Genomic DNA, 15,561 nt, shown 5'->3' with positions numbered 1-15,561 from the left:
GAATCAATTGTTTAATATTTGTTAGAATAGTTACTTTTGATTGCTCAATATTTCTCTGTTCATCCTGAAATACCCTCCTGTTGCGCTCTTTCCATATTGTCCACAATAGGAAGCCTGGCATGGCTTTCCAGATGTTATTGACTCTCTGGTTTTTGGAAAAATTGCTTTGCCAGTTTAGAATCGTATTTTGGATGGACTCTCGATCACGGTTTGATTTCCGTAGAATTCCCTCCATCCAGTTCCATAGATGGTTTGCCCAGTCACACGAATTAAATAGGTGGTTTATAGATTCTTCTTCTCCTAAGCACATCGGGCATCTGGAAGGACCACCGAACCCTTTTCTGCGCAGATTGTCCCATGTCAGGGTTTTGTTCCGCATTAGTAGCCATAGGAATGTCTTGATTTTCGGCCAAAATAGGCTGTCCCACACTTTGTTGCACCAGGGCACTAATTCCTCCTGTTCTGCCTCTACTATCATTTCCCTTGCTTCTTTTAGTGAGAAATTTCCATTTCCTGTCATATCCCATCTCAGCTGATCCTCTTCCTCTGTTTTCCTTATCTTTCTCTTAAGAATCTGACTGTTGAGTTGTTTTGTGCTTTCATTTCCCTCAATGTTGTTATCAGCATTGAGATGTATCCATTCTCTCCAGTTTGCATCTCTGCTGCTCAGGTCCCAGTAATGGTAGACTCTGCTTCTGCCTTCGTTCTGGCTGATCTGTTTGAGATGTAATAGCTCTGGGGTATCTAGTTTGGGGAACTGTTGCCATGCATCTTCCCAAAACAGGGCTAACCTACCATTACGTATTTCCCAGAAGCTATTTTCCTGCACTAGGCTGCGATTTTGTTTTGCAAGATTCCATATGGGTGAGCCCTCTAGAACCTCCTGCAATCTTATGAGATCCTGATGATTACAGTTTGGGACGTACTTGTGTTTCCAATGTCTGGCCCATGGCAGATTGGACTCTTTGATCCATCTCCACCATAGCTTTGCTCCACAGGTTGTGTTGACAACCGCCGGATCCACTAGATTTAGTCCCCCCACATATTTCAGCTTGCATAATTTGTTCCAGGCTACTAACGCCCATTTTCTCTTGTCCCCATTCCCACTCCATAAAAAGGATCTCTGTATAGCTCTGATTTGTTGAAGAATCCCTTTTGGGGTCGGTAGCATTGATAATAAGTACTGCGGTATAGCCTGTAACACAACCTTGGTGAGGATTAATCTTCCGGCAAAGTTAAGCACCCTGTGAGTCCAGTGTTTGCATCTGTTTTCCATATTGGCTATGATCTTTTCCCAGTGCACTTTTTGCCAAGGCCGCAGAGTGAGGGGAGCTCCTAAATATCTTGAAGGTAAACTACCTATCCAGAAGCCTAGAAGTTGAGAAAGGTGAGCTTGAATAGCTTGATGAGTGTTGAAAAAGAAAATCGTGGATTTGGAGAAGTTGATTTCCATTCCTGAGGCTCTGTTAAAGAGATCTAAGATCTCCTTGAATGCCAAGGCCTCTTTCACTGTGGGGCTGCCGTGTAACATAGTGTCGTCCACAAATTGCTGATGGGTAGTAGCAGGAATAGATAGTATTGGTTGAAGACCCTTAATTGCTCCTTCAGCTTTCTTCTTGGCTATAATTCTGCTGAGACCCTCCATAAGGATAACGAATAGGAAAGGGGATAAAGGATCGCCCTGTCTTATTCCTCGCAAAGGTGAGAATGGTTCAGAGGGGGCTCCATTAACTAGGATCAAGAATCTTGAGGATTTGATAAGGGCCAGAATCCAGTTAACCCAATGTCTGTTGAACCCGAAGGCGTCCAGAATGGCTTCGAGGTATTTCCAGCTCACCTTGTCATAGGCTTTCGATAAATCCAGTTGCATTAACATCCCTGCTTTTTTCCTTGAATGGAGAGTATGGATCATCTCTTGAGCAAGGATAATGTTGTCTAATATCTGCCTTCCCTCTACATAACCCGATTGCTCTTCAGAGATGATGCCCGGGAGAATGGGCTTCGGCCTATTGGCAATAAATTTTGATATTATTTTATAGATGACATTGCAGAGAGCAATAGGTCTGAACTTTTCAGGGGTATTGGCTTTCTCTACCTTTGGAATTAGTGCTATGAAGGTCGAGTTAATGGATTTGAGTATGGTTCCAGAACGTCTGGAATCCTCTACAACCTCCCAAACATCCTGCTTCACAGTATTCCAGAAAGCCTTGTAAAAATTGATTGTAAACCCATCTGGCCCAGGGGCTTTATCGTTTGGCATGCTTCTTACAGCCTCCTCTACCTCTTCTAATGTGATTTCCCTTCTAAGGGCCCAGTTTTGCTCAGAGGTGACAGCTTTGGGAATGGCTTTTAGCAGTTCCCTAATGGCTCCTCCTCTGTTTAACTGCGGTTCCTGTGCTATGGATCTGAAATGAGCTGAGAGAAACTCTGATATGTCGTGGTGGTTCTTCACTGACCCCCCATTTTCATTTCTCATATCAAGAATTTTGTTTGAACTTCTGTAATCTAGAGCAGATCTGTGAAAAAATTTGGTATTCTGCTCTCCCTCTCTTAGCCACTGAATCCTTGATTTTTGCCTCTAGAGAATTTCTTCCTGCCAACATCGACTGTGCCACTGTTGGGTTAGAGTTTTTTCCTGGTCGATGGATTCCTCACTGCTTTGACCAGCTGCCCATTCTCTGTGAATTTGTTCCAACTTATTTTCTATAAGGGTTTTCTCCTTGAAGATATCTCCAAAAACTTTTCTATTCCACTCTTTTATCTTATCTTTAATAAGTCTTAATTTCTTCTGCAAATTGAACATTTTGGAGCCCTCACCCTCCAGAGGTTCTAACCACCAGTTATCAACCATCTGAAGGAAGTTGGGATGATCCAACCAAAATTTTTCAAATCTAAAGGGTTTATTCCTTGGTGTGCCATGAACATCAGCTATGAGCGATATTGGCCAATGGTCCGAACCTCCACTGGGAAGGATATCTGACTCTACAAGGATGCCATCCATTATGATACTCTCAGAAACCAAAAACCTGTCCAAGCGAGAGGCTATCAATCTATTTCCCCCTCTTCTATTGTTCCATGTGAAATTGCCACTTTTGATATGAATGTCTACCAATTTAGCATTCTCAATGAAACTAATAAAAGACTCTGCATCCCTATTAAGTTTCCTTAAACCCCCTTTCTTCTCTAGAAGGTTTGTTATCATATTGAAGTCACCCCCCATAATGCATTTGGACATTGGATGCCTGCTAATGAGCCTATTTAAGGAATTCAGGAAACTGATTTTATCTTCTGTCTTCTGAGGTCCATAAACATTTACACATAAAAATGATTCAGAATTACATGTAGGTTGAGCTTCCACAACAATGAAGTGCTTGTTCGCTTCTGCAGATAGTATTTGAATTTCTCTCGTGTCCCATAGTGTTTCCAGGCCTCCTTCTCTGCCCTGGCTTTCAACTTCTAGAAAATTTATGTGCCTTCCTATCTTCTTGGTTATCCTTGCCATGCTAGAGCCATTGCATTTGGTTTCTTGTAAGAACATGATTTTCGGTTTATATTTCTGGAATTTGCGTTTCAGCAGTCTGTGCTTTGCTTGCCTGTTTAGCCCTCTTACATTCCAAGATATGATCTTCACGACAAACTTGAGGTATTATTGAAAGGACGGGAAGGCACTAAGAGCCTTCATCTTCCCTGAGTTGATCATTATCATTCCTAGCTCCTGCAGAGCTTCATTGCTTGTCTTTCGGCCCCTTTTCTTCTTTTGCCTTGAGCTTGATGAATTCCATAGAAGACTCTTCGGGTGGAGACTGTTACCTCTTGCTATGCCTAGCTTTCTATGTTGCCTTTCTAGTGCTGCTTTCTGCCTTGCTGTAAAGAGATCACTGATTTTTTTGATTTCTTCTTCTGGTACTATTTCTATACCTTGATTTTTCCAGTTCTCCACTATGGCGGGTAGATTCATCCCTTCCCAGGCTAAAACTTCCTCCAACTCAATGTCCTCGCTCCCTCCATCGCTGGTCAACATGTCTGTGTCCTCCTCCGGTTCTTCTGGTTGCTCCCCCATTTGGACTTCGTTGTTGTTTGTGTCCTCTTCCTCTTCTTTCCTGGTTCGTTCCTCCTTGTCTCTTGGCTCCTTATCTGCTGCTTTGGTTTTTTGTATCTCCTCTGAGTCTGTCTCCAGATCCAAGAGCTCAAAGGTATTGCTGTTGTTGTTTCTATCTATTCCTGCTCTGTATGCCCTTCTTATGTTGGCTCTCTGCCTTGACTTCGGGGTTATGAAGTTATCTTTACCTTTATTTGCTGGTTCTATTTTAGTGTCTTCCTCCTTCTTGTTCAAAGGGCATTCCCTTATTAGATGTCCGTGCTCGTGACATTTCCTGCAGCGAAACGGGATCTGCTCATAGTCTATTGCCTGAAAGTAATCCTCATCCCTATATTCGAGCCATAACCCCTCGTACAGTGCCCCTGATACATCCATTTCTATGCATATTCTTGCGTAAGATGTGTATTTCTTCTGCAATGTTGCCTCTGAGGCTTTGATAAAAGTCCCCAACTGATCTCCAATTTGCTTCAGAGCATTCAAACCCCAATAGTCTATCGGGAGAGAAAACAAGCGGATCCAAACTGGAACTTGAGTGAAGGATTCCTTCTCCGGAACAAAGTTCGGTTTCCATGGTCGCATGTATAGACCAGCTGAGGCCATGAAATACGGGCCTCCATCGAAAATCCTGTCCTTGTCTTCCAGGTTAGTAAACACAACTGTAAAGAAACCTTTGGCTCCCAAATGCAGTTTAACATCTCCTCTGGGCTTCCAATGCTGTCTAATCCACTGACACAAGGCCCTTTCAGTTGGCCACATTCCCATGAACTTGCATATGACTGCATGTTCTGTCATGTGCTCTCGATAGGCTTGTATCTCTGGATCCGTTATTACAACTCTAAGACTGTCAGCTTTCCTTGGTTTACAAATATCGTTTGCTGTTGAGTCTTTGTTGGGGTTCAAGCTTGTGTCCCCTTCCTTCTCTGTGTTCCCCCATCTGCTGTCTATGGGCTCCCCGTTTGCTCCTTGTTGTTTTTCCTTGTTCCCTGTCAGGTTTTGTCCTGAAGCGTTTCTATCTTCATTATCTTCCAAACCCTCATCTTCTTTGCCTTTGATTCTTGTATTGCTTTTTGGTTCATTGTCTTCCACTTGTATTTTCTCCTTGTTTTTCCCGCCTCTCTGCTTGAGCCTGTCATTCCCCGAGATTCTGACTCCCTCCTTAGCTTGCTGCCTCTGTTTCTGCATGATTATTTGCTTATAGGTGGGGGTCCCAATGGACCCCTCTGCACCCATCTCGACAGTCAGCTTTTGTCCCCTTCTTAACAGTGCTGCTATCCGTGATCTGTTCACTTCCAGCTCTGAGACTGTTGCAGTTACTCAGAAACCCTCAGAAACCCTCGTTTCCACCATTCCCGCCCAGTCTAAGTTCTATCAATGTTTATTTTCAAGAAACATATATTTTTATTTTATCTCACTATGAGTCTATCAAAAGTACTTAGAGTGAGTACCCATTAAATGTTAAATTTAATTCTACATCCTACACTTGCAATTTGATTAAACTCATAAGAAGATATATTGAAAATGAAATTAAAAAACTAGTTTTATTTCTTTCTCATTGAAAATTCATAACCTTATTTTATTATTTTAGGAATTGTTTTATTATTTTACTTAGAAGACCTACGAAAAAAATTATATTGACCCAATCATGAAATCATATCAATGCACAACATAAATTTACCCAAAGATGGAAATGAAACCTTTGCATCCTGATGTGATGCAAGCTCGACTCAAATGTGACATAAATACAGATAGATTGGGAAAAAATGTGTGAACATTGGATTTGTGTTGCAATATGTATGAATTTTAGAAATAAATTAGAAACAAACAAGTTCACTTTCATTTCATTTTCTCATGAACATTGAACTTATGGGGCACAATTTGTGGGACCTTCAATGGGGGAAATGATAAGATATGAGGGCCCTTCATTGTATCTATAAGATTCCCATCACAACAATGGTAAGATTGTTTCTCATTTTCCTTTATGTTTTCAAATATGTATAAAAAAATAACTTGAGCCCTCTCATTTAGCAAAACTACAAATTTTTTGAGAGGGACTCCAATTTGGACAACAAAAAATGGGGTTTTCTAGGTATATACCTTACAAAACTAACCCACAAAAAATAAATAAATTACATGTCATTCTGTTACTGATTTCCTTCATAACTTTGTAATGACAATCCATCTAGCTCTAAAGAATAGGAGAGTTTTGATTCGACCATTGATTTTTAAATCTCCCCGTCTTAATTTACACCCTTCATTAGCACATAAGTCCATATATTTATTGATATCACGTAGAGCACCAAAAAATTCTATTGAAGAGAACCCTTACATTGCTTTCGTAATTACTTTCATAATAATTTCTAATGTTTTGTGCCTAGGAGAAGAGCCCTTCACTAAATAAAAAATAAGGAGGGAGTCTCCCAAAACATTGAGAGAACCTACTCGATTTTCTTTGGCTAAATAAATCCCCTAGTATAGGGCATAAGATTCATATTGACTATTTTTCAAGCATCCTATGCCCCATGAATACTCTACAACTTTAATTTCCTCAGGGTCATAAAACACCCTCCTGCTCTTGCCACCCCTGATTTAATATTGTGAATAAAAAGCCTCGAGTCTTCGAGATATACTCAACAATAAAATATCCCTCTATATTAACCAAGGTTGGAATGAGGAGTAGGGATTACAAGTTAATTCCTTCCCATTGTCCTGTCCTAGAAGGTGGGCTAGAGGAAACACATTTATACATGAGCAATTTTCACACCAATGTGCCCACTTATAGGAAACAAATAATAAGTCAAGGCCTTGATTTCAAATGTTAATAACTCAAAATCCTACATGATCCTTTGGGGTATTACACATATTCCACTATGATTAAAACCTCATTTCCATTCTTAATTAGCTACATAAAATATTGAAATAATTGTAAATCTTGGTGTATGCATTGTTGAGTGGGGTCCACTTTACAATTACCAAACATGAGTGGCAAGAAGGACTTTGGTGCATATTAAGTTAGCATGAAGCTAAGGAAATAGGCAAAGTAAGTTACTTTACCTTGCTTAAATATTCGAGTAAGAAACACTCAAAAATGTTATAGGATGCCAACTAGTGATAAACTTATAATCACTTGCCTTACAAATGAACTTTATATTTCCTAGTTTGATAAGGTCTCTTAGAATTTTGGTCTTAATAATGAATTGTAAACTTATATCATGTCAACTTGATTAAATCCCAAGTGGATTTGTAAAAATTAGAGGCATATATATAAAGATATGTGTACTTATCTACAGTCATCACATCAAGGGTCACAAGGTGTGTCATCTAGGGCGAATTTTTTATCACCCCATGGGTAGAGATATATACCAAATATTGAGGTATGATAGAATCTTCATATTAGGGAAATCAATGCCAATAAATCTAACTATAATAATATGCATATATCTTCTTTATTGGCTAGGATCCAATATTATTTAGCATACCTATCCCCCACTCCAATTAAATGAGTTCCAACTTGAATATTAGCTACCTTCTCCCTCCTAGGCCCCATAGATCATTTTTATAATTGATTTTGATCTATAGTTTAGATCCACAATTCATCCCCAAACCCTTAGAAAGCAATGAGTTCTCTTTATAGTTTCTTCCCATGATGAGATCCATCCCTCATATTTAATAGGGATGAAATCTAGATTCTAAGCTTATTCATCATCATTATACACTAGGCATGAGGCAATCAACCTAGAAGGGAGAGATTCCAAACATTAGCTTTAAGAATATAATTTAGCAATGATAAGCTATGTTGGTTAGAACACATTACCCCATTACTTCTATATTATCCTTGTAGAGTGTGTTACTTTCACCCTTGTGCAAGTGCACATGCCAAATAATCTCCTTTTTATGTGGGTTTTGCTAGTGGTATAATTAATTGGAATGTTGACATTAACAAGATCCTAAAGGGAACTTTTTCCCATTGTCACATCTATGTAGAACTCGAATTGAGTTACAGTATCATAGATAAGATTATCCCTAAGTGGAATGATTCCTATTAAAACTATGAATGAGATGTTGAGAATACAACTTTTAGATACATAGTGCTTTAAGAAACCAACCATTTAAGTGAGGTATGCCTTAAGGCCAAGATTTTACTAGGGAGAAAGGGGAAAGTTACAAAATCTACTATAATTGAATTCTTTAAGCAAGTCCATTCATCTTAATTAATTATGCTTAATGCTTAATTAATTTATGGTTCCATCTTTGTTAAGGGATGGATATCATACTTAGTGATTGAAATTGAACCCAACAATATTATGCAATTTTTCCATACTTAGTGATTGAGAGTGAACCCAACATTACTGTGCAATTTTTTCAGATAAAGGACTCTATAAAGAGATTGAAATAATCACATAAATTAAATAATTTGATTCCAAATTGAACATTTGTTTACATGCAAAGGTCATCTTGATTGTGATAAAAATCAACTAGTAATTTTACATAAGTCTAATTCGAAGGATGTTAAAAAAAAAGTAGGAGAAACTAAATATCCCCTAGATTGATGCAGGAGCATCCGGGCACCCTTAATCAAAAGTAAAAGTCAGAGCTATTGAGGAGGAGACGTGGACAATCATGTAAACGGGGAGAAAATTTCTGTTAAAAACTAGCTAATTTGATGGAATTGATAGGTCTTTAGAAGACTTGAATTAATGTAATTATCTGCCATGTATGTGTGTTGAGAGATTTAGGCGATTTGTGAGAGGAAATCGTGGATTTGAGATGATCCATGCTTATGTAATTTCCTATATAAAGAAAGTCTGTATTGTAAGATGGATAGAGCATAGACAGAGTGAGAATGCAATGTAATCGATAGAGGAATTGTGACTAAGGCTGAAATAACTTAGAGTGTAATTGATTTTGTTTAATATAAATATGTTTTTTATGTGGATTTCATGTGTCTGGTTACCAATAGTTAGTTGTCTGTGTTGAATAAGTGAAATTCCATGTTGCAGGATTGTTGATCGACCATCGATAACTATAAGGATTGATGTCAATCCAACATTAATACGATATATGCGTGTGAGGGCTTAAACAGAGAGTGGCAGAGTTAATTTATGTTATGACACAAATTCCATCATAAGTGAACAAGAGCAGAGGGAGCCGTTGGATCGTTCAGATCGATGGATATCAATGGCGGAGGAAGAATGGTGGAGGAATAGATATGGATCGTCAGATCGACAGATCTGTTAGATCGACGATGATCAACAACTGTGGGGGTAGGAGAGTACGGATTTTCTTGATCGTGGCTGAAGTCCCACATTTGCTCCTAACCGTCGATCTCATATTCAACCTCTTAGATCACAGTCAATTGCGAGTGTTAAGCCCATCTTAATCCGTGTGCTAGTTGAAGTCCCGCAAATGTAGATTTGATGGCCTCTTATATCCAATGGATATTGGGTCATAAAGTGATCGAACTTTAATTTCAAAATCGGACCCGAACATTTATACATCAAGGATTTATATTCCTTATTGGCTCCATAAGGGCGATTAAATGTCACACATGATCGCCGTCTGATATCGCTACTGACCGTTGGATCAAAAGTGCCTTGATCAAACAGTGGAGAATTGATGATTAGTTTCGTTGATCGGGTGTACTATCAACTATCAGATTAGAAGGTGAGATCAATGACGGAGATTGAAGCCGATAAAGCTTGGGCCTGAGTGGACCCGAGAAGTTTATGGACGCGGGTCTATTTTATTTGGGGTCCAGTCTTGTGTGTTCAGAGTGGGACCAACGTTCGTTGGTGGAGTATGTGTTATTTCGCTGTTTGGTGATTGGTCGGGTTTTTGTTTAAATCCACTAATGTAAAGGCTTTCATTATGTATAGGTGGGCCATAACCCACAGGTTCACGTAAGGGATTTATGAAATGAAAGGGAAATTTCCTTTAGGCTGTTTTTCTTTGCATCAAGTGGCATCAGAGTAGGGAAAGGTTTCATGTGAGAAAGAAGATTTTGTGTGCAAAAGAAGGAGGTACATTTATGTTGAAGACATAAGAGTTTATGATCTTTGTATTGTCGATAGTAGCAGCAGAAGGTGAGAAAACTTGTAGCAGCCTAGAGCATGGAGTGCTCAAATGGTTCCAAGAAGAGAGAACCAGAGAGATGCCGAAAGACTAAGCTCGGGGAGAGAAGCTTGGTGAGATATCGTGTAGCAGAGAAGACTGTTACTGCAGAGGTTTTGTTGCAGCTCACAGAAATATAATGAAGGTAGTTCCACTGAGGAAGTGGGTAGAATTGCTATGGGATTAAGGAGAAGCATATGACCAGGAGGTCATAAATTTTTGTGCCTCGAGAGTTTAATGCAGGAGCATCTAGGCACCCTTAATCAAAGTCAAAGTCAGAGCTATGGAGGAGGAGACGTGGAAAATCATGTAAACCGAGAGAAAATTTATGTTAAAAAGGAGCTAATTTGATGGAATTGATAAGTCTTTAGAAGACTTGAATTAATGTAATTATCTGCCATGTATGTGTGTTGAGAGATTTAGGCGATTTGTGGGAGGAAATCGTGGATCTGAGATGATCCATGCTTATGTAATTTCCTATATAAAGAGAGTCTGTATTGTAAGATGGATAGAGCATAGATAGAGAGTGAGAATAAAATGTAATCGATAGAAGAATTGTGACTAAGGCTAAAATGCCTTAGACTATAATTCATTATGTATAATATAAATATGTTTATTATGTGGATTTCGTGTGTCTGGTTACCGATAGTTAGATGTCTGTGTTGAATAAGTGAAATTCCATGTTTCAGGATTGTTGATCGACCATCAATCACTATAAGGATTGATGGCAATCCAACGTTAATACGATATACATGTGTGAGGGCTTAAACAGAGAGCGACAAAGTTAATTTTGTTATAACACAAATTCCATCATAGGCGAACAAGAGCAGAGGGAGCCGTCGGATCGTTCATATTGACGGATATTAATGGCGGAGGAAGAATGGTGGAGGAATAGATCTGGATTGTCAGATCAAGAGATGTGTTAGATCGACGGTGATCAACAACTGTAGGGGTAGGAGAGTATGGATTTTCTTGATCATGGCTGAAGTCCCGCACTCGCTCCTAGCCATCGATCACATATTCAACCTCTTAGATCACAGTCAACAACAGGGGTTAAACCCATATTAATCCGTGTGCTAGTTGAAGTCCCGCAAATTGTAGATTTGATGGCCTCTTATATCCAACGGATATCGGGTCATAAAGTGATCAAACTTTAATTTCAAAATCGGACCCGAACATTTATACATCAAGGATTTATATTCCTTATCGGCTCCATAAGAGCAGTTAAACGTCACACATGATCCCTGTCCGATATCGCTACTGACTGTTGGACCAAAAGTGCCTTGATCAAATGGTGGAGAATCAACGATTAGTTTTGTTGATTGGGTGTACTATCAACCGTCATATTGGAAGGTGAGATCAACGGCATAGATTGAAGCCGATAAAGCTTGGGCCTGAGCGGACCCGAGAAGTTTATGAACGAGGGTTTATTTTATTTGGGGTCCGGTCTTGTGCGTTTGGAGTGGGACTGACGTTCGTTGGCAGATTATGTATTATTTCACTGTTTGGTGATTGGTCGGGTTTTTGTCTAAATCCACCAATGTAAAGGCTTCTATTATGTATAGGTGGGCCATAACCCACATGTTCACGTAAGGGATTTATGAAATGAAAGGGAAATTGCCTTTAGGCAGTTTTTCTTTGCATCAAGTGGTATCAGAGTAGGGAAAGGTTTCTTGCGAGAAAGGAGATTTTGTGTGCAAAAGAAGGAGGTAAATTTATGTTGAAGACGGGAGGGTTTATGATCTTTGTCCTATTGATAGCAGTAGCAGAAGGTGAGAAAACTTGCAACAGCCTAGAGCATGGAGTGCTCGAATGGTTCCAAGAAGAGAGAACCAGAGAGATGCTAAAAGACTAAGCTCGGGGAGAGAAGCTTGGTGAGGTATCATGTAGCAGAGAAGACTGTTATTGCAGAGGTTCTGTTGTAGCTCACAGAAAGATCATGAAGGCAGTTCCATTGAGGAAGTGGGTAGAATTTCTATGGGATTAAGGAGAAGCATATGACCAGGAGGTTAAAAATTTTTGTGCCTCGGGAGTCTGATGCAGGAGCATCTGGGCACCCTTAATCAAAAGTAAAAGTTAGAGCTATGGAGGAGGAGACATGGACAATCATGTAAACGAGGAGCAAATTTATGTTAAAAATGAACTAATTTGATGGAATAGATAAGTATTTAGAAGACTCGAATTAACGTAATTATCTACCATGTATGTGTGTTGAGAGATTTAGGCGATTTGTGAGAGGAAATCGTGGATCTGAGATGATCCACAATTATGTAATTTCATATATAAAGAGAGTTTGTATTGTAATATGGATAGAGCATAGAAAGAGAGTGAGAATAAAATGTAATTGATAGAGGAATTGTGACTAAGGCTGAAATGCCTTAGACTGTAATTGATTTTGTATAATATAAATATGTTTGTTATGTGGATTTCGTGTGTCTGGTTACCAATAGTTAGATGTCCGTGTTGAAAAAGTGAAATTCCATGTTGCAGGATTGTTGATCGACCATCGATCACTATAAGGATCGATGGCGATCCAACATTAATATGATATACGTGTGTGAGGGCTTAAACAGAGAGCGACATAGTTAATTTGTGTTATAACGTAAATTCCATCATAAGCAAACAAGAGTAGAGGGAGTCGTCAGATCGTTTAGATCGACAGATATTAATGGCGGAGGAATAGATCTGGATTGTCAGATCGACAGATCTGTCAGATCGACGGTGATCAACAATCACGGGAGTAGGAGAGTACGAATTTTCTTGATCGTGGCTGAAGTCCCCCACTCGCTCCTAGCCGTCGATCTCATATTCAACCTCTTAGATCACAGTCAACAGCAGGGGTTAAGCCCGTCTTAATCCGTGTGCTAGTTGAAGTCCCGCAAACTGTAGATTTGATGGCCTCTTATATCCAACGGATATCGGGTCATAAAGTGATCGAATTTTAATTTCAAAATTGGAACCGAACATTTATACATCAAGGATTTATATTCCTTATTGGCTCCATAAGGGCAGTTAAATGTCATGCATGATCCCTGTCTGATATCACTACTGACCGTTGGATCAAAAGTGATTTGATCAAACGGTGGAGAATCGACGATTAGTTTCGTTGATTGGGTGTACTATCAACCATCGGATTGGAAGGTGAGATCAATGACGAAGATTGAAGCCGATAAAGCTTGGGCCTGAGCGGACCCGAGAAGTTTATGGACGCGGGTTTATTTTATTTGGGGTCCGGTCTTGTGCGTTTGGAGTGGGACCCACATTCGTTGGCCAATTATGTGTTATTTCATTGTTTGGTGATTGGGCAAGTTTTTGTTTAAATCCACCAATGTAAAGGCTTCCGTTACGTATAGGTGGGCCATAACCCACAGGTTCACGTAAGGGATTTATGAAATGAAAGGGAAATTGCCTTTAGGAAGTTTTTCTTTGCATCAAGTGATATCAGAGTAGGGAAAGGTTTCCTGCGAGAAAGAAGATTTTGTGTGTGAAAGAAGGAGGTACATTTATGTTGAAGATAGGAGAGTTTATGATCTTTGTACTGTCAATAGCAGCAGTAGAAGGTGAGAAAACTTGCAGCAACCTAGAGCACGGAGTGCTCAAATGGTTCCAAGAAGAGAGAACCAGAGAGATGCCGAAAGACTAAGCTCGGGGAGAGAAGCTTGGTGAGGTATCGTGTAGCAGAGAAGACTATTACTGCAGAGGTTTTGTTGCAGCTCACAGAAAGATCATGAAGGCAGTTCCACTGAGGAAGTGGGTAGAATTGCTATGGGATTAAGGAGAAGCATATGACTAGGAGGTCATAAATTTTTGTGCCTCGGGAGTCTAATGCGGGAGAATCCGGGCACCTTTAATCAAAATTCAAACTCAGATCTATGGAGGAGGAGACGTGGACAATCATGTAAACCGAGAGCAAATTTATGTCAAAAACGAGCTAATTTGATGGAATTGATAAGTCTTTAGAAGACTTGAATTAATGTAATTATCTGCCATGTATGTGTGTTGAGAGATTTAGGCGATTTGTGAGAGTAAATCGTGGATCTGAGATGATCCACGCTTATGTAATTTCCTATATAAAGAGCTTCTGTATTGTAAGATGGATAGAGCATAGACAGAGAGTGAGAATACAATGTAATCGATAGAGGAATTGTGACTAAGGCTGAAATGCCTTAGACTGTAATTCATTCTGTATAATATAAATATGTTTGTTATGTGGATTTCGTGTGTCTGGTTACCAATAGTTATATGTCTGTGTTGAATAAGTGAAATTCCATGTTGCAGGATTGTTGATCGACCATCGATCACTATAACGATCGATGGCGATCTAGTGTTAATATGATATACGTGTGTGAGGGCTTAAACAGAGAGCGACAGAGTTAATTTGTGTTATAACGCAAATTCCATCATAAGCGAACAAGAGCAGAGGGATTTGTCAGATCGTTCAGATCGACAGATATTAATGACGAAGGAAGAATGGCGGAGGAATAGATCTGGATCGTCAGATCGATAGTGATCAACAACTGCGGGGGTAGGAGAGTACGGATTTTCTTGATCATGGCTGAAGTCCTGCACTCACTCCTAGCCGTCGATCTCATATTCAACCTCTTAGATCATAGTCAACTGCGGGGGTTAAGCCTATTTTAATCCGTGTGCTAGTTGAAGTCCCACAAACCGTATATTTGATGACCTCTTATATCCAACGAATATCCAGTCATAAAGTGATCGAACTTTAATTTCAAAATCGGACCCGAACATTTATACATCAAGGATTTATATTCCTTATTGGCTCCATAAGGGCGGTTAGACGTCATGCATGATCCATGTCTGATATCGCTAATGACCGTTGGATCAAAAGTGCCTTGATCAAACGGTGGAGAATCGACGATTAGTTTCGTTGATCGGGTTTACTATCAACCATTGGATTGGAAGGTGAGATCAATGGCAGAGATTGAAGCCGATAAAGCTTGGGCCTCAGCGGATCCGAGAAGTTTATGGATGTGGGTTTATTTTATTTGGGGTCTGGTCTTGCGCGTTTGGAGTGTGACCAACGTTCGTTGGCAGATTATGTGTTATTTCGGTGCTTGGTGATTCGTCGGATTTTTATTTAAATCCACCAATGTAAAGACTTCCAATATGTATAGGTGGACCATAACCCACAGGTTCACGTAAGGGATTTATGAAATGAAAAGAAAATTACCTTTAAGCAGTTTTTCTTTGCATCATAGATATTCACCAAATGATGCAACCAACACATATAATAATATATATATATATATATATATATATATATATATATATATATATAATTAGAAGTTATAATATGAGCATTAAAAATCCATATTGAAACTCTAATTTAT

The 15,561-nt window shown here is 39.4% G+C and overlaps 1 protein-coding gene across 1 annotated transcript; it reads right to left on the bottom strand.

Moving 5' to 3' along the window:
- Positions 1 to 2,578: 2,578 nt before the first annotated feature.
- On the bottom strand, positions 2,579 to 3,502 carry LOC149225617 (uncharacterized). The gene has a single exon (XM_089379970.1). The coding sequence runs from the start codon at positions 3,500 to 3,502 to the stop codon at positions 2,579 to 2,581; it is 924 nt and encodes a 307-aa protein (XP_089236096.1).
- Positions 3,503 to 15,561: the final 12,059 nt, after the last annotated feature.

The sequence above is a fragment of the Pinus tabuliformis genome, chromosome J (genome assembly GCF_031772625.1).
Source record: "Pinus tabuliformis cultivar Carrire ecotype Pingquan chromosome J, CPIR1, whole genome shotgun sequence".
NCBI lineage: Eukaryota > Viridiplantae > Streptophyta > Pinopsida > Pinales > Pinaceae > Pinus > Pinus tabuliformis.
Note: the sequence above shows the minus strand (reverse complement) of the source record. Positions and strands in the feature narration are given on the sequence as shown.

Coding starts and splice junctions, on each gene's coding strand:
- LOC149225617 (XM_089379970.1), bottom strand. CDS start 3,502: ATGGCAAGGATAACCAAGAAGATAGGAAGGCACATAAATTTTCTAGAA.